This window comes from Meles meles, chromosome 11, assembly GCF_922984935.1.
Source record: "Meles meles chromosome 11, mMelMel3.1 paternal haplotype, whole genome shotgun sequence".
In the NCBI taxonomy this organism is placed as follows: domain Eukaryota; kingdom Metazoa; phylum Chordata; class Mammalia; order Carnivora; family Mustelidae; genus Meles; species Meles meles.
The window spans coordinates 71,699,844-71,718,536 of NC_060076.1; the positions used below are offsets into that span (position 1 = coordinate 71,699,844).

The following is an 18,693-nucleotide window of genomic DNA, read 5'->3' on the forward strand; positions in this document are numbered from 1 at the left end:
AAAGGGAACAAGCATCAAAATCCAGGAGGTGCAGAGAACCCCACTCAAAGTCAACAAGAATAGGTCCACACCCTGTCACCTAATAGTAAAATTTACAAGTCTTAATGACAAAGAGAAAATCCTGAAAGCAGCCTTGGAAAAGAAGTCTGTAACATACAATGGTAAAAATATTAGATGGGCAGCAGACTTATCCACAGAGACCTGGCAGGCCAGAAAGAGCTGGCATGATATATTCAGAGCACTAAACGAGAAAAACTTGCAGCCAAGAATACTCTATCCAGCTAGGCTATCATTGAAAATAGAAGGAGAGATCAAAAGCTTCCAGGACAAACAAAAACTGAAAGAATTTGCAAACACCAAACCAGCTCTACAGGAAATATTGAAAGGGGGCCTCTAAGCAAAGAGAGAGCCTAAAAGTAGTAGATCAGAAAGGTACAGAGACAATATACAGTAACAGTCACCTTATAGGCTAATAATGGCACTAAATTCATATCTCTCAATAGTTACCCTGAATGCTAATGGGCTAAATGCCCCAATCAAAAGACACAGGATATCAGAATGGATAAATAAACAAAACCCATCTATATGTTGCCTACAAGAAACTCATTTTAGACGCGAAGACACCTCCAGATTTAAAGTGAGGGGGTGGAAAACAATTTACCATGCTAATGGGCATCAGAAGAAAGCTGGGGTGGCAAACCTTATATCAGATCAATTAGATTTTAAGCCAAAGACTATAGTAAGAGATGAGGAAGGACACTATATCCTACTCAAAGGGTCTGTCCAACAAGAAGATCTAACAATTTTCAATATCTATGCCCCTTACGTGGGAGCAGCCAACTATATCAACCAATTAATAACAAAATCAAATTATTATTGATTTTGTCAATAATAATACAATAATAATACAATAATAGTAGGGGAATTTAACACTCCCCTCACTGAAATGGACAGATCATCCAAGCAAAAGACCAACAAGGAAATAAAGGCCTTAAATGACACACTGGTCAGATGGACATCACAGATATATTCAGAACATCTCATCCGAAAGCAACAGAATACACATTCTTCTGTAGTGCACATGGAACATTCTCCAGAATAGATCACATACTGGGTCCTAAAGCAGGTATCAACCTAACCTGGAAGCTAAAGACAACCTTGCTTAAGAATGCTTGGATCAACCAGGAGATCAAAGATGAACTTAAACAATTCATGGAAACTAATGAGAATGAAGACACTTCGGCCCAAAACCTATGCGATACACAAAGGCGGTTCTAAGGGGGAAATACATAGCCATCCAAGCCTCCCTCAAAAACATTGAAAAATCCAGAATACACCAGCTGTCTCTACACCTTAAAGAACTGGAGAATCAACAACAAACCAAACCAACTCCACATGCAAGAAGGGAAATAATCAAGATTAGAGCAGAGATCAATGAGGTAGAAACGAGAGATACAGTAGAACGTATCAATGAAACTAGAAGCTGTTTTTTTGAAAGAATCAATAAGATCGATAAACCATTGGCCACACTAATCCAAAAGAAAAGAGAGAAAGCCCAAATTAATAAAATTATGAATGAAAAGGGAGAGATCACAACTAACACCAAGGAAATAGAAACAATCATCAGAAACTATTACCAACAGTTATATGCCAATGAGCTAAGCAACCTAGATGAAATGGATGCATTCCTGGAAAACTATAAATTCCCAAAATTGAACCAGGAAGAAATTGACAACCTGAATAGACCGATATCTAGTAATGAGATTGAAGCAGTGATCAAAAACCTCCCCCCCCCCAAAAAAAAGAGCCCAGGACCTGACGGATTCCCTGGGGAATTCTACCAAACTTTCAAAGAAGAAATGACACCAATTCTCCTGAAGCTGTTCCAAAAAATTGAAGCAGAAGGAAAACTTCCAGACTCTTTTTATGAAGCCAGCATTACCCTGATCCCCAAACCAGGCAAAGACCCTACCAAAAAGGAGAATTTCAGACCAATATCACTGATGAATGTGGATGCAAAGATTCTCAACAAGATCCTAGCAAACAGGATCCAGCAGCACATTCAAAAGATTATCCACCATGACCAGGTGGGATTCATCCCTGTGTTGCAAGTTTGGTTCAACATTCGCAAATCAATCAATGTGATAGAACAAATCAATAAGAGAAGAGAGAAGAACCACATGGTCCTCTCAATTGATGCAGAAAAAAGCATTTGACAAAATCCAGCATCCGTTCCTGATGAAAACGCTTCAAAGTATAGGGATAGAGGGAACATTCATAAAATGAACTTCATAAAATCTATCTATGAAAGACCCACAGCAGATATCATCCTCAATGGGAAAAAGCTTGCAGCCTTCCCGTTGAGATCAGGAACACGACAAGGATGCCCACTCTCACCACTCTTGTTCAACATAGTATTAGAAGTTCTAGCAACGGCAATCAGACAACAAAGAGAAATAAAAGGTATCCAAATTGGCAAGGAAGAAGTCAAATTCTCTCTCTTCGCAGATGACATGATTCTTTATATGGAAAACCCCAAAGACTCCACCCCCAAACTACTAGAACTCATACAACAATTTAGTAACGTGGTAGATACAAAGTCAATGTACAGAAATCAGTGGCTTTCTTATACACTAACAATGAAAATACAGAAAGGGATATTAGAGAATCGATTCCATTTACTATAGCACCAAGGACCATAAGATACCTGGGAATAAACCTAACCAAAGAGGTAAAGGACCTGTACTCGAGGAACTACAGAACACTCATGAAAGAAATTGAAGAAGACACAAAAAGATGGAAGACTGTTCCATGCTCTTGGATTGGAAGAATAAACATTGCTAAAATGTCTATACTGCCTAGAGCAATCTATACTTTTAATGCCATTCCGATCAAAATTCCACCAGTATTTTTCAAAGAGCTGGAGCAAATAATCCTAAAATTTGGATGGATTCAGAAGAGACCCCGAATTGCTAAGGAAATGTTGAAAAACAAAAACAAAACTGGCGGCATCACATTACCCGATTTCAAGCTTTACTACAAAGCTGTGATCACCAAGACAGCATGGTACTGGCATAAAAACAGACATATAGACCAGTGGAATAGAGTGGAGAGCCCAAATATGGACCCTCAACTCTATGGTGAAATAATCTTTGACAAAACAGGAAAAAACATTCAATGGAAAAAAGACAGTCTCTTCAATAAATGGTGCTAGGAAAACTGGACAGCGATATGTAGAAGAATGAAACTCGACCATTCTCTTACACCGTACACAAAGATAAACTCGAAATGGATAAAAGACCTCAACGTGAGACAGGAATCTATCAGAATCCTAGAGGAGAACATAGCCAGTAACCTCTTCGATATCAGCCACAGCAACTTCTTTCAAGATATGCCTCCAAAGGCCAAGGAAACAAAAGCAAAAATAAACTTTTGGGACTTCATCAAAATCAAAAGTTTCTGCACAGCAAAGGAAACAGTCAACAAAACAAAAAGGCAACCCACGGAATGGGAGAAGATATTTGCAAATGACAGTACAGACAAAAGGTTGATATCCAGGATCTATAAAGAACTTCTCAAACTCAACACACACAAAACAGATAATCATATCGAAAGATGGGCAGAAGATATGAACAGACACTTCTCCAATGAAGACATACAAATGGCTCTCAGACACATGAAAAAATGTTCATCATCACTAGCCATCAGGGAGATTCAAATTAAAACAACATTGAGATACCACCTGACACCAGTTAGAATGGCCAAAATTAGCAAGTCAGGAAACAATGTGTGTTGGAGAGGATGTGGAGAAAGGGGAACCCTCTTCCACTGTTGGTGGGAATGCAAGTTAGTGCAGCCACTTTGGAGAACAGTGTGGAGACTCCTGAAGAAATTAAGAATAGAGCTTCCCTATGACCCTGCAATTGCACTGCTGGGTATTTACCCCAGAGATACAGATGTAGTGAAAAGAAGGTCCATTTGTACCCCAATGTTTATTGCAGCAATGGCTACGGTCGCCAAACTGTGGAAAGAACCAAGATGCCCTTCAACGGATGAATGGATAAGGAATATGTGGTACATATACACGATGGAGTATTATGCCTCCATCAGAAAGGATGAATACCCAACTTTTGTAGCAACATGGACAGGACTGGAAGAGATTATGCTGAGTGAAGTAAGTCAAGCAGAGAGAGTCAAGTATCATATGGTCTCACTTATTTGTGGAGCATAACAAATAACATGGAGGACATGGGGAGATGGAGAGGAGAGGGATTTGAGGGAAACTGGAAGGGGAGATGAACCATGAGAGACTATGGACTCTGAAAAACAACCAGAGGGTTTTGAAGGGACGGGGTGGGGGGTGGGGGGGAGGTTGAGGAACCAGGTGGTGGGTAATAGGGAGGGCATGTACTGCATGGAGCACTGGGTGTGATGCAAAAACAATGAACACTGTTATGCTGTAAATAAACAAATAAACGAATTAAAAAAAAGAAATTAGAAATAAAATGATTTTATTCTTTTTCAAATTAAAAAAAAAAACCTGAAAAGATCATGAAGATCAGGAAATTAAAGAAGAAATTTAAAAGTGCATGGAAGCAACTGAAAATGAAAACATGGTAGTCTAAAACCATTGAGATGAAGCAAAAGCAGTCTTAAGAGGGAAGTAAATAGCAGTACAGGCCTACCTCAAGAAGCAAGAAAAGTTCCAAATACACAATCCAATCTTACTCCTAAAGGAGCTAGAAAAGGAACAGTAAATAAAGCCTAAATCCATAAGAAAAGGGGAAATAATAAAGATTAGAGCAGAAATAAACAATATGAAACAAACAAAAAACAATAGATCAATGAAACTAATAGCTAGTTCTTTGAAGGAATTACTAAAATTGATAAACTCCTATCCAGATTTATCAAAAAAAAGGAGAAAGGATAAATTAAATCATGAAAGATGAGAGATCACAACTAATACCACAGAAATAGAAATAATTATAAGACAATATTGTGTATTATATATTACATGCCAACAAATTGGGCAATCTCAAAGAAATGGATAAATTCCTAGAAACATACGAACTACCAAAACTGAAACAGGAAGAAATAGAAAATTTGAACAGACCCATAACCAGGAAAGAAATTGAATCAGTAATTAAAAACCTCCCAACAAGCACAAGCCCAGCGCCAGATGGCTTCCCAGAGAAAGGGTTTTGCCAGACGTTTAAAGAAGTGTTAATACCTATTCTTCTCAAACTGTTCTATAAAATAGAAATTGAAGAAAAACTCCAAACTAATTCTATATGACCAGTATTACCTTGATCCCCAAACCAGACAGAGACCCCACCCCAAAGAGAAGAATTACAGGCCAATCAATATCCCTGATGAATGCAGAGGTAAAACTTCTCAACAAGATACTAGCAAATTGAATACAACAGTACAGTAAAACAGTTTTTCACCATGATCAAGTGGGATTTATTCCTGGATTGCAGAGGTGGTTCAATATTCACAAATCAATCAGTTGATAAAAGAAAGGACAAGAATTATAGGATCCCCTCAATAGATGCCAAAAAAGCATTTGATAAAATACAGCACACATTCTTGTTAAAAACCCTCGATGAAGTAGGGATAGATGGAACATACCTCAACATCATAAAGGTCATATATGAAAGACCCACAGCTAATATCATCTTCACAGGGGAAAAACAGAGCTTCCCTCTATGGTCAGGTATCAGACAGGGATGCCTGCTCTCACAGTTGTTATTTAACATAGTACTGGAAGTCCTGGCCTCAGCAGTCAGACAACAAAAAGACAAGGCACCCAAATCAACAAGTAAGAAGTAAACTTTCACATTTGCAGATGACATGATACTTTAACCAAAAAAATTGCTAGAACCAGTAAGTGAATTCAGCAAAGTCACAGGATATAAAATCAATGTACAGAAATCTGTTGCATTTCTATACACCAATAATGAAGCAGCAGAAAGAGAAGTCAAGGGAGAGAGCCCATTTACAATTGTACCCAAACCGTAAGATACCTATGAATAAACCTAATCAAAGAGGTGAAAGATCTGTACTCTGAACACTATAGAACACTTACGAAATATATTGAAGAAGTCATAAAGAAATGGAAAAACATTCCATGCTCATGGATTGGAAGAACAAATATTGTTAAAATGTCTATGCTACGCAAAGCAATCTACACGTTCAGTACAATCCCTATCAAAATACCACCAGCATTTTTCACAGAACTAGAACAAACGGCCCTAAAATTTGTATGCAAAGAGAAAACACCTCAAATAGTCAAAAGTCTTGAAAAAGAAAAGCAAAGGGGTGCCTGGGTGGCTCAGTCAGTTAACTGTCTGGCTCAGCTCAGGTTATGATCCCAGGATCCTGGGATTGAGCCCTGGGTTGGGCTTCCTGCTCAGTGGAGAGTCCACATGCCCCCCTCCCTTTGCCCCTCCCCCACCACGCTCACATGATCTTTCTCACTTTTGTGCACTCTCTCAAATAAATAAACAAAATCTTAAAAAAAAAAACAACAACAGAAGAAGAAGAAAAAGAAAACCAAAGCTAAAGGCATCACAATTTTGGACTTCAAGCTCTATTACAAAGTTGTCATCATCAAGACAGTATGGTACTGGCACAAAAACAGATCCATAGATCAATGGAAAAGAATAGAAAATCCAGAAACAGACCCACAACTATGTGGTCGACTAATCTTTGACAAAGCAAGAAAGAATGCCCAATGGAAAAAAGTCTCTTCAACTAATGGTGTTGGGAAAACCGAACAGCTGCATGCCGAAGAATGAAACTAGACCATTTCCTTACACCACACACAAAAATAGACTCAAAATGGATGAAAGACCTGAATGCAAGATAGGAAATCATCAAAATCCTGGAGGAGAACACAGGGATAAACCTTTTAAACCTTAGCCATAGCAGCTTCTAACTAGACACATCTTCAGAAGCAAGAGAAACAAAAGCAAAAATGAACTATTGGGACTTCATCAAGATAAAAACTTCTACACAGCAAAGGAAACAGTCAACACAACTACTAAAAGGCAACTGACATAATGGGAGAAGATATTTGCAAATGACATACCTGATAAGGGATTAGTATCCAAAATCTATAAGGAACTTAATCAAACTCAACACCCGAAAATAAATAATCCAGTTAAGAAATGGGCAGAAGTCATGAATAGACATTTTTCCAAAGAAGATGTATAAAATGGCTAACAGACACATGAAAAGGTTCTCAAGATCATTTATTATCAGGGGATTTACAAATCAAAACCATGATAAGATACCACCTCACACCTGTCAGAATGGCTGAAACTAACAACACAGGAAACAAATGTTGGTGAGGATGTGGAGAAAGAGGAACCATCTTACACTGTTGCTGGGAATGCAAACTGGTACAGCCACTGTGAAAAACAGTATGGAGTTTCCTCAAAAAGTCACAACAGAATTACCCTGTGACCCAGCAATTACATTACTAGGTATTTACCTAAAGGATACAAGCTGATGAATGGAAAAAGAAAAGGAGGTATATATATACAACGAAATGTTGGCCATCAGAAGGAATGGAATCTTGTCATTTGCCGCAATGGTGATGGAACTAGAGTGTATTGTGCTAAGCAAAATAACTCAGAAAGACAAATACTGTATGATTTCACTCATATGTGGAATTTAAGAAACAAAAGAGAAGAACATAGGGGAAGAAAAACAATCAAAAGAGAGAGGAAAACAAATCATAAAAGACTCTTAACTACAGAGAGCAAACTGAGGGTTGATGGAGGGAAAACAGTGGGGAGTGAGCTAAATGGATGATGGGTATTAAGGAGGGCACTTGCTGTAAATAGCACTAGGTATTACATGTAAGTCATGAATCACTAAATTCTACTCCTGAAACCAATTTTACCATATATGTTTACTAACTAGAATTTAAATAAAAACTTGAAATCAACAAAAAAAAATAAAGAATAATGTTCTTAACTATCCTGGCAGTAGCAAAATGGTCAGGAAGGTTTATTACCAGGGCTTATTGGTGATCACTTTTAGGAAAATGCTATACAGGTATCAGATGTTTTTATTGTCACTGATTTGTAAAGTAACAAATGTTGATGGTTTGTAGACATGCAGGCAGCTCAGTTGCTCTGTTATTGAGAAAAAGACATTACTTTAAAAAAACTGTGTGGGTGCAGTGTGATTTTTCTGGACTGATATTTAAGACCAATTCTAAGCACATAGGGGAAAAGATCTATTACTGAAAATTATTTCAGAAATTTTACCGTGGTTCATTTTGGAAAAGATTACACACCATGAATAAGGCTCATTGGTACTGGATTAAGAACTCCTCAAGAGTAGGTTCTAAGGGACAAAGTCATCACACCCCAGTGGCTCAGAGGGACAGAACAAGTAGAACACTCTTGTTCTCATCATCCTGAATAATAACCAGTGGGCCACCAGGGTCTGGACTGATGTCCTCTTTGGAAGGTCATTATTTTAATATCAGAAGTTTAATATCAGAAGTTTTTGATGCTGATATAAAAACTTAAAAGCATGTTTTTAAATTTAATTTTATTGCTTTTGTGACCTTACTGGATTTTAACTTGTATGCTTGTTTTAGTTTTGTGTTTTTCTAAGATTTGTAACAAAAATATAGCTTGTTCTATATTTGTACTCTTGGGTCCGTTATCAAAGGAACGAGACTGAGACAAAATGAAAGTTATGCAAAGCCTTATTCTACGCCAAGCATTAGAAGTTAGACTGACCAGCCAGGGGCAGACTGACTGGCCAGGGCTGCCTCTGAAGAGAGGGACCACCCCTTGGTCTTATAGGCTACTTTTATAGGGCACAACTGCAGACCTCTACATATGTGACTTTGGCTGATTGGATGTTTCCTACCTGTGTGTTTTAATAACAGTTACCCGGAACCAATACTAGTAACTGCTGAGACATTTATTAAACAACAAAATGGCCTTGTTTTAGGTATGTGTTTTAGCAACGGTTACCCGGAACCGGTATCAGTAACTGCTGAGGCATTTATTCAACAACAAAATGGCTACGTAGGCAACATGGAGTCACTATGGCTAAGTAGACCCAGGCAGGCCCTAGGGATTTAACAGGTTTTAACGTGGAATTGGCCCCAACAGTACATACTTACTTATGAAAATATATTTTGGGCAGGTAGGAATACTTTACTTTTTTAAAGGGTATATATATGTTGACTTTGAAAAAATCTGATCTGTACCTATATTTTAAATTTAGAGTCTGGATATTGATGGAAGTGATTTCTCAATTCTGTATTTCACTTCTTCCCTTATCAAAAACCTGAGTGTTTTTTAAAAAAGATCTGATTAATAATGATATGGAGCTGAAGGAGTTTGTACTATATTATAATGAGAATGGTTTTTTTAGGTTTCTTATAATGTGGCTAAATGTTTTAGAAGGATAATTTCATAAACGATGAAACAACAAAAAAATGTACATATGCACACAGACACACAGAGCTATCTAGTTAACAATATGGTCTGAATATGTGCCCCCAGGATAAAGACTTTAATTAAGTAACATACTAAGTAACATAATTAATTAAGTAACATAAGTTAATTAAGTAACATATTTCGGGAGGGTTTGGTGGTTCTTACTTTTTTAGTTAATTTTAAGCATTTGCTAATGGTACTAAAATAGTTTTTTTAAAGATTTATTTATTTATTTTGGGGAGAGAGCACATGAGCGGGAAGGGAAGAGGGAGAGGGAGAGGGAGAGAGAGCTTCAAGATGACTCAGAGCTGAGCACGGAGCCCAACATGGGACTCCATCTCACAACACTGAGATCATGACGTGAACCAAAACCAAGAGTCCAACACTTAGCCGACTACGCTACCCAGGCACCCTGGCACCAAAATATTTTTGACTTCTCAGACTTATGTCACTTATACTTATTTATACTGAGATCACCCTCTGTTTTCTGAACATATTCATCTCTTACTGTTCTTATCTTTCTGGACTATATACTCTGCCCATTTCCTCATTCTGATGAGACAGTGTTTGCCAAGTGACCCAAGATGGTGTTCCAGTATAATGGAGACCAAACAGGCTGTGGCCCTTGTTTTTCTTTTCTTTTCTTTTTTCTTTCCCCTCCTCTCATCTTCTCTCCCCTTCCCTCTCCTTCCTTCCTTCTTTCCTGTTCTTGTTGTTCCTTCTCCTCCTCCTCCTCCTCCTCCTCCTCCTCCTCCTCCTGTTCCTCATGATGGGGGCGGCGCAGAGAGAGAGAATCTCAAGCCATCTCCACCCTGAGCACAGAGCCCGATGTGGGGTTCAATCTCAATGACCATGAGATCATGACCTGAGCCAAAATCAAGAGTCTGACACTTAACTGACTGAGCCATGCATGTGCCCCATTATTTCAGTATAAACAGGTTTTTGGGAAAATCAAATGGAAAAGCAAAAGTAAATAGGGAAATAATGCAGTTTCTTTTGACTCTTTTGTTGGATGTTAATTTCTCCCTCACTTATAAGATGTGAGAGAGTTTCACAAATGGAAACATCCATAGAAGCCAGGGGTTCCTGCCTTTATCCGGGAGACCTCCCTGTGAAACTTCTTCTTCAAGTGTCTTACTAGAGTATATATCAACACCTAGTGGCAGAAAAACCCCTGTGTCATATTCTGGTATCACACCTTTCTAATTGCCTGTCATTTTTACCATGTTGATTAGAAATATGACTCCTGGGATGCCTGGGGTGCTCAATGGGTTAAAGCCTCTGCCTTCAGTTCAGGTCATGATCCCAGAGTCCTGGGATCAAGCCCCGCATCGGGCTTTCTGCTCAGCAGGGAGTCTGCTTCCCTTCCTTTTTCTCTGCCTGCCTCTCAGCCTACTTGTGATCTCTCTCTCTCTGTCAAATAAATAAATAAATAAATAAAATCTTTAAAAAAAAGAAATATGACTCCTAGAAAAGCTTATCAGTTGGCCCTTATTTTGTCTTGTGCAACCTAAGAGAATGTATTCTTCATCTTCATGTCTCAGCTTCTCTGAGGATTTGAAGAGGGACACCAATAAGACTGAAGTTGAGCTCATGGAACAGTTTCTTGTGTCTGAGTGTTTTGAGTCTCACGGTCATCATGGTTACGTTTCCCATCTAGGTTGTCAGCATCCCTTTTCAAAAGCAGAGCTGTTATCCAGAAATGGATGAGCTATTTGGAGTATGGTATGACCACATTAGAGTAAAAAGGTTCACATCTCCTGCATACATTTTCTTAACTTGAGATTGCATTTATGCTCTGGACACTGCAATCCCTTTCTTATTAGGAAATACAGAATGTGATTTTTAAAAAGATTTATTTATTTATTTATTTGATAGAGATCACAAGTAGGCATAGAGGCAGTCAGAGAGAGAGGAAGAAGCAGGCTCCCTGCTGAGCAGAAAGCCAGATGTGGGGCTTGATTCTAGGACCCTGAGATCATGACCCGAGCTGAAGGCAGAGGCTTTAACCCACTGAGCCACCCAGACGCCCCCAGAATGTGATTTTTTAAAATGGCTTCATTTTTATTAAACATTAGACTTGAGTGTCTTTATCTTAATTGATTGTTGCATAGAATGAGCTGGTGTTGCTCTGAACATTTTGTTACACCTGATGCATAATCATGACTACATTGTGATTCTTGGCAAAAGGGAGAATTGTTGGTCTTCTTGAGTCCATTGCTGTGTAGCCTGAGCTTTGTGAACTCTTGGGTAGAGCTGTCTTCTCCTTTATCACCAGGTCATCCTGCTCCTCCTACATGGATGAGGACTGTGACTCATTGGCCCTCTGTGACCCTGTGCAGAGGATGAATTGTGAGGTGGACAGCCTTCCCGAGAGCTGCTTTGACAGTGGCTTGTCTACCCTGAGAGACTCCAACGAATATGACTCCGAGGTGGAATACAGGCACCAGAGGGCACTTCAGGGGTCACACGGCACGCAGGAGAGCTTTGGGGATGATGCTTCAGATGTAGACGTAAGCCCCAGAAATCACTGTCTCCTGAGCCATACCTTCGATGGAAATCTATCACCCTGTTTGACTTGTATCTGTCAGGGGAATACGACTTAAAGGTTATAAATATGAAACATAGTCAATAGAATGTATTTTTCTTCATCAGGGTAGGGAGAAATTTTCACAGATTGCCATTTGGGGTGACTCTGTTCCATAACAGAACTGACTATAGATTCATCTGTGTATTTTTCTTCTCTTTAATCCATAATATATATGTGTAATGAGAGACTTTGTTTTTTAATGGATGACTAAAAAAAAATAATAATAACAAAAACCAGGTTCCTGATATAAGGGATGAAGAGACGTTTGGTGCCGAAGGTGTGGCTGCCATCTTAGACTGGAAACCCCAGGGGTCCGCTAGTGAGGGCAGCGTCGTCTGTTCTTCAAGAAAGCCCATCTCAGCTCTGTCACCACAGGTAGGTAGTTTCTGGGATATTTTATTCATGAACACTGTGAATTTTCGGTGCCTTATAACTTATTAGGAAGACAACTGGCATGGCCTTTGTCACCCACTGTGGCTTTGTCCCCCTAGACAGACGTGGTGGATGGCGACCATAAATCTTCCAGCTCACAGAAGGCTTACAAGATTGTGCTTGCTGGGGATGCTGCAGTGGGGAAGTCTAGTTTCCTCATGAGGCTCTGCAAGAATGAATTTCGAGGAAATACAAATGCCACCCTGGGTATGGTTCCTTCTCCATTTGGTAATGGGGAAATGACCTACTTTTAGCTTAATTTTATTTTTCCATAGAAAGTATATACACAGGTCTCTCTGTATACATATATAATATATAGGTGTGTGTGTGTCTGTGTGTGTGTGTGTGTGTGTGTGTGTGTGTTTATCCTTATCTACAAAATGGTCTTCTGTTTTGGTGAAGGCCCAACTTTAGGAAAAGAAGACTGACAAAGGACAGAGGTATCCACTTAGCCAGTCAGAGCAGCCAGACCAAGCTTAGAGCCAGAGATGACAGATTCATTTATTCAGCAGACATTTCTTGAGTTCTCCTAGGAGCACGATACTGCTGTAAGTGCTGAGGACACACAAGGAACAGAGGCAGCTAAATCCCAGCCTGCAGGAAACTTCACCCCAAAGGACAGCAATGGGTGGAAAAAGATGAAGTTTGGAGAGAGGTGCAGTTTTACACAGGGTGACCAGGGAAAGCTTTTCTGATAAGCTGTCACTTGGCAAAATGACATTGTTGATGGCCATTTTGTCATGGTCAAAATCATAGCCAGGTGTAAGATCCCTTCCCCTCCTTTACAGCAGAATACATGAGTAAGCCGTTCTGAGAACAAGAGAGAAAGTGTCCTGATTTCCTAAATTTGCATACTAATCAGTAGAAGGAGTTGAAGGTTTGCAAATTATCATTTACCTTTCTTCTTTATCTAAAGAGTTCTTATTTTGATGATGAGAAATATTAGAACAGATTGATTATACCCTCTTCACAGTGGGCGTCTTTGTAAATTCATGGTTCTCCATCATACCCCTGAAGGTAACAAATCTGCAAGTTCACTTTGATTTGGTTCCTGAAAAGACCACCGCGTTTTGTTCGGTTGCTCAAGAGCATGGTGTATATGCACACCTCCCACGCATCCACACACAGATACATGCACACGTACACACGTCCACATGCACACAAGCACACACACATAAACACGCAGAGACATATCGACTTCATGTCATCACACGGACAAACAGAACGTAGATTTTCCTTTTGTCTGCAGCCGAAAGCCTTCCACAGCTCAGCCAACCTGCAGAGGGTGCCTCCATGCACATGTGTGTTCTGACTTGTAATTAGTGTTTGAAGATTGCTGTCCTTGAAGGCTACATTCATCCCTCTCTACCTCATTGAGCTATCAAGTGTTGCAGTTGGTTTAGAGTTGGGACACACACTCAGGGGTGTGCTCTTGCGCTAGCGAACCGGCCCATGTGCCGTGTGTGTAAAGCTGGCATGCTGTGGCACTCCGCATCGTTAGGCCCTCTTCCATGCCCCCCCAGTAACCCCTCCCCACCCCCCCAGACCACAGTTTTCTCTCTCGGGCCTCTCCTTCCCTCCTTCCCTGTGTCCCACACATGGGTTTGGGAGCTTGTTGCAGGGGCTGAAATTTTTAGAAGTTATACTCTCAGCCTTGTCCTGGTTATACTTTGGGTTTATAGATATTTTTGGAGAAATTGTTTGGCTCTCGTAGATCATACCCCCAAATTATTCTGTTTCCCTCCACTGAGTCGTTCCAGCCCTCAGAGGTGGCTCTGTCCCAGTGCAAGATTGCCATGAGATTCTTCTAAATGGAGGCTTATCTTAGAAAACGAGAAAAAAGTGAGAATGAAAGAGATGAAGAAGGGGTAGCACTTGACCAACAGACTGATTAGAACTGGTATTTACACGCTTTCCTCTTTGCCAGGTTTAGAAGTATCGCCAAGTCTTACTTCAGAAGAGCAGACGGCGTTCTGCTGTTGTATGATGTTACATGCGAGAAGAGCTTTCTCAATGTTCGAGAATGGGTGGACATGATCGAGGTAAGATATCAAAACACAGAAACAAACAAAAAACTACACGGGCGTCATGGGGTGATGGGGAGCATTTGCACCATGGCCCTGGCCTTTGCAAATTCTTGTTTAACCTCTCAGAAGTTCAGTGTTTTCGCTTGGTGATGGGAAGAAGTTTGGCTCTCTGTAGAGAGATTTTGAGGCTGGGAGATATGACCTCCAGGTCATGCAGAACCCACGGGGCAGTTGGAGAGTGGAAGCTGCTGTTGTCAGTGGAACTTGTTCAGTGTTTGATGAATGCACAGCATTTTTCCCCTGGCAGGATGCAACCCAGGAGAGTGTTCCTATCATGTTGGTAGGAAACAAGGCCGATCTCCGTGATGCTGCCGCAGCAGAGGAGCAGAAGTGCGTCCCAGGATACTTGGGAGAAAAACTGGCCATGGTAAGGGTGAAAGTGGGGCTGTTGGAATAGCTGTAGCCATTTGTGAGCTTTACAGTTGGCGACCCTTCACTCCTGTCTACGTTCACTTAACAAGGTTCTTTGACAGCCCTTCACCCCTTTCGATGGGACTTCTTACTCAGGCAGAACTCCCAGTGTCCCCCTGCCCTTTATTTTTTTATTTTTATTTTATTTTTTAAAATTTATTTATTTGAGAGTGAGAGAGAAAGAGCAGGCATGAGTATGAGCAGGGGTTGGGAGTGGAGGGGCAGAAGGAGAGGGAGAAACAGGCTCCTCACTGAATAGGAAGCCTGACATAGGGCTTGATCCCAGGACCTGAGCAAAGGCAGACACTTAACTGACTACGCCACCCAGGTGCCCTCCCGACCCCTACCCTCGCCACATACACTTTAATGAATGTTAAGTAATTGTACCAAGGATTAAACCTCTCATGGAGGTAAAATGATCACTTGGGCAATTTTTCCCATTGAAGAACTTTGACAAAGGAGCCAGAAGTATCCTGCCTTCCTCCTGACCCTCGGCCAGTTCCTGGACTCCTCCTAGTTCTGGAATCCACGTCAAGAAAAAAAATGGGTGTCCTGTTTAGAAAACATGGTTTAATTCCAGAAGGTTACTGTGCCAAAGGGCAGTGTGTTACCAGCTGGAAGAGAATTTGGAAAGTTGTTTTTTTTTTCTCTAAGATTTGTGCTTAGTTGAATAGTCTAAAATTATTTTTGGTTGTGGGCTTGTATAGAATGTGAGGCTCATTTTGATCCAGTTTATTACGGGGGGCAGCATTTATCTCCCGCTATTACCAGTGTGTGAGGCTGCTCCAGGGCCCCCTTAGGACCTGGCTTTCCCAAACAAGGCATCAGAGGCACCTGTGGGTGGCTAAGTCCACGCCATTGCAGTCTGGTTTGATACCACTGCCTCTGTGGTCTGCTTCAGCCCATGGACAGCCTGTGCTGTAGTATGGCACGTGGACTGTAAAAACAAGGGTCAATGCCACTGTTTTAAATTGGAAAATCTTTCTTGTTTTGAGTTTTAAAACTATGAACCAAACATGCTAAACATCAGAGCTAGGCAGCGAAGCACAGAAGAGATTCATTCAACACGTTTAATCACATGCACTTGATCATGTGTGGAGGAAAGACTGGAGCACACAACAGACAGTCCGTGTCTTCATGTAGTTCATTTCTGGGGGATACACAAGAAATGTATGTAATCCACGTGCAACATGGTTCCGCATGCCCCCTTAGAGAGCATGTGATTCCCCGCCACATGCCAGGTTTATCCCCTCCTCATGATTTCAGAGTTCCCAAGGTTTGCTCACTTTTGCATCTTGTGACCCCTACCCTCCTGTAGCCTCAGAGAGACCCTCCATGTCACCCCATAACATCCTAGCCATAAAATTTGGAAACAGTGCTACACATTTCCACTAGAAATTCATTCACATTCATTGTAGAATTTTTATAGTTTTTTTGTGGAATTTTTACAGATTTTCCCCAGGCTCATGGGTAAACGTCCCACTGTGGACTCTTACTCCCTCCTTTTGTTCTCTCTCTCCATGCTCCAGAGCAGCCATGACATCCTCCCCTTATCCCACACAGAATTGTGTCACCTACACCCAGGCCCAAGGCCCCTGCAATTCTCCTTCCTGAAAGGACATTGTCTCCAGGCAAAGATGCACAAAAATACCTTCATCAATTACAATTGTGGCAAGTGCAGCACAGAGAAAACACAGAGGGCTGTGAGGTTCCTAATAGCAAGACCTGACAGGGACATGCCAGGCTTAGACAACACTGAAACTTGATTTCATGGGAGGATTATGGAAAAATTCAAAAAGTAAATAGGAGTCAGCCTGGAGAAGGGGGTTGATGGGCGTAACCCAGGTAATGGGAACAGCAGGTGCAAAGACCGTGAGATAAGGGGGAATTTGGAACATTGGAGAAACAGAGGGAAGATTAGAGTAACCAGAGCATTGAGAGCGAGGGTGGAGGCTGGCGGGTAAAGCTAGGAGTTGGGCTGGGACTACATGGAGGCCTTGTCAGCGATGGGGAAGCATCTGAGCGTTACTTGAAGAGGAATGGGAAACACTGAAAGGTGTGAAGCAGGAGAGTGATATGATCTGTGGTCATACCCATAACCACTGGGAGATAGAATAATAGAGCCCTAGACAGCATCCATTGGGTTTAACAACACGGAGGTTGCTGAATCTTGAAGGCAAAGATGATAGTGTGAAGGGATGCGAGTTAGCTGCCGGCCCAAAGGAGACATACTTTTGATGGACATGTAATTCGTGAGTGGTTACCTTAAGCTACCATTTTTACCACTCTCAGATTATCTGATAGAGAACGTTTGTAGCAACTGGTAGGACCATGGAGAATAAGAACCTTAAAACATGAAATGGTGTATTGTGCTTGCTTTTAAGGCAAAATAAAAAGTCCCCTGACTCGGAGCTGTTGTGTCTGGAATAACTAGACCCAAATTCACTATTTTTAAAGTATCAAAACCATGAATCCTATTTCTTAGCTGTTAGAATACTCAACAGGACAATATGTTTATTTTATTTATTGGTTTCGAAAGCTAAAATTCCAGGAGCCTTAAGTAAAGGCTTCATTTAATTGTGTTTATTACTTTTCTACAGACTATGGGGCATTATTCTGTGAAACCAGCGCCAAAGACGGCTCCAATGTAGTGGAAGCTGTTCTCCATCTTGCTCGGTAAAATGTTGTCTTATATTTGGAAAACTGAACGCAGGATTGTATTTTCACGTAGTTGGTGCATATGCCCGATTTCTGGGTCATAATGTGAATATACATTGGAAAACACTGTCTCATATTTCAGTGGTGGTTAGAGAAACAATTGAACATGGATTTTAGAAAAACTAGTAGTGCTGCTTATTCACTGTGAACGTTGGCAAAATACCTTTACTGCCAAACAAAGCAGGTGCATCTGAGGTGTCGCTGACATTTCTGCAAAATGTCACCACAAAGCTAATAGTTGACTTGTATGAATCATTTCCAGGAACCAGATTTTAAACACAAGAGACTATTATGAAATTAGCTACCTATTATGACATTTTCTGGGATAAAGGAGAAAAAAGGCAACTCAACAAAGCAAATTGTGTATCATGCTAGTTGGAAGCACTTTATTAAAATAATTACTCAGGTAATTATTAAGCTCAGGCAGTGGTGTTAATAATAAATAACATTTTGGGATATGGATTAGAATGAAAATTACATCATTGAGGAACTTGGATATAAATGTGAGTGTTTTTTAATCCTTAGAGTAAATTTGAATTTTAAGAAATAACAACATTATCTTTTAGATTTATGTCTTCTGCCTGGTTTTCTGTCACAAATGAAAAGATGATTCTTTACTGTCCTGAAAAGATTAAATATCCAAAAGAAAAAAGAAAAGAAAAAAAGAAAAGAAAATGAGCATGAACAAAATCAGGCCAGTGATCTTTAATTGCTGATGAAGCAAAGCCATAATTTGGGGTGTGTAGTTTTTTTTCTGATCAGATGTGAAATTTTATAAGAATCTTAGCTTTAGTATGATAGATGGCTTCTTCTGCTCCTATCCAGTGACAAGTAAAACACATCGCAGTGTTCCAATGCTGCTTTTCTATTGATGACTCGGTGTTGATAATGCTTACCAGCTGTGGAGTCGGACGAGTCCCTCCTCCCTCTTGGCATCTCTCGTCTGTAAAATGAGGGATGGGGCTGGAGAAGCGACCCC

At 40.4% G+C, this 18,693-nt stretch overlaps 1 protein-coding gene across 1 annotated transcript; it reads left to right on the plus strand.

Moving 5' to 3' along the window:
* The first annotated feature begins 11,773 nt into the window (after positions 1 to 11,773).
* Positions 11,774 to 14,535, plus strand: LOC123952600 (ras and EF-hand domain-containing protein-like). The gene is made up of 4 exons (XM_046021854.1): positions 11,774 to 11,989; positions 12,304 to 12,441; positions 12,558 to 12,705; positions 14,426 to 14,535. Exons 1-4 carry the CDS (start codon positions 11,774 to 11,776, stop codon positions 14,533 to 14,535), a joined length of 612 nt encoding a protein of 203 aa, XP_045877810.1.
* The last annotated feature ends 4,158 nt before the right edge of the window (positions 14,536 to 18,693 follow it).

Bases quoted from the DNA above. Each gene is read 5' to 3' on its own strand.
- LOC123952600 (XM_046021854.1), top strand. From the start codon at position 11,774: ATGGATGAGGACTGTGACTCATTGGCCCTCTGTGACCCTGTGCAGAGG. The intron at 11,990-12,303 runs GTAAGCCCCAGA...AACAAAAACCAG, and splicing joins ATGATGCTTCAGATGTAGAC to GTTCCTGATATAAGGGATGA. The intron at 12,442-12,557 runs GTAGGTAGTTTC...TTGTCCCCCTAG, and splicing joins TCTCAGCTCTGTCACCACAG to ACAGACGTGGTGGATGGCGA.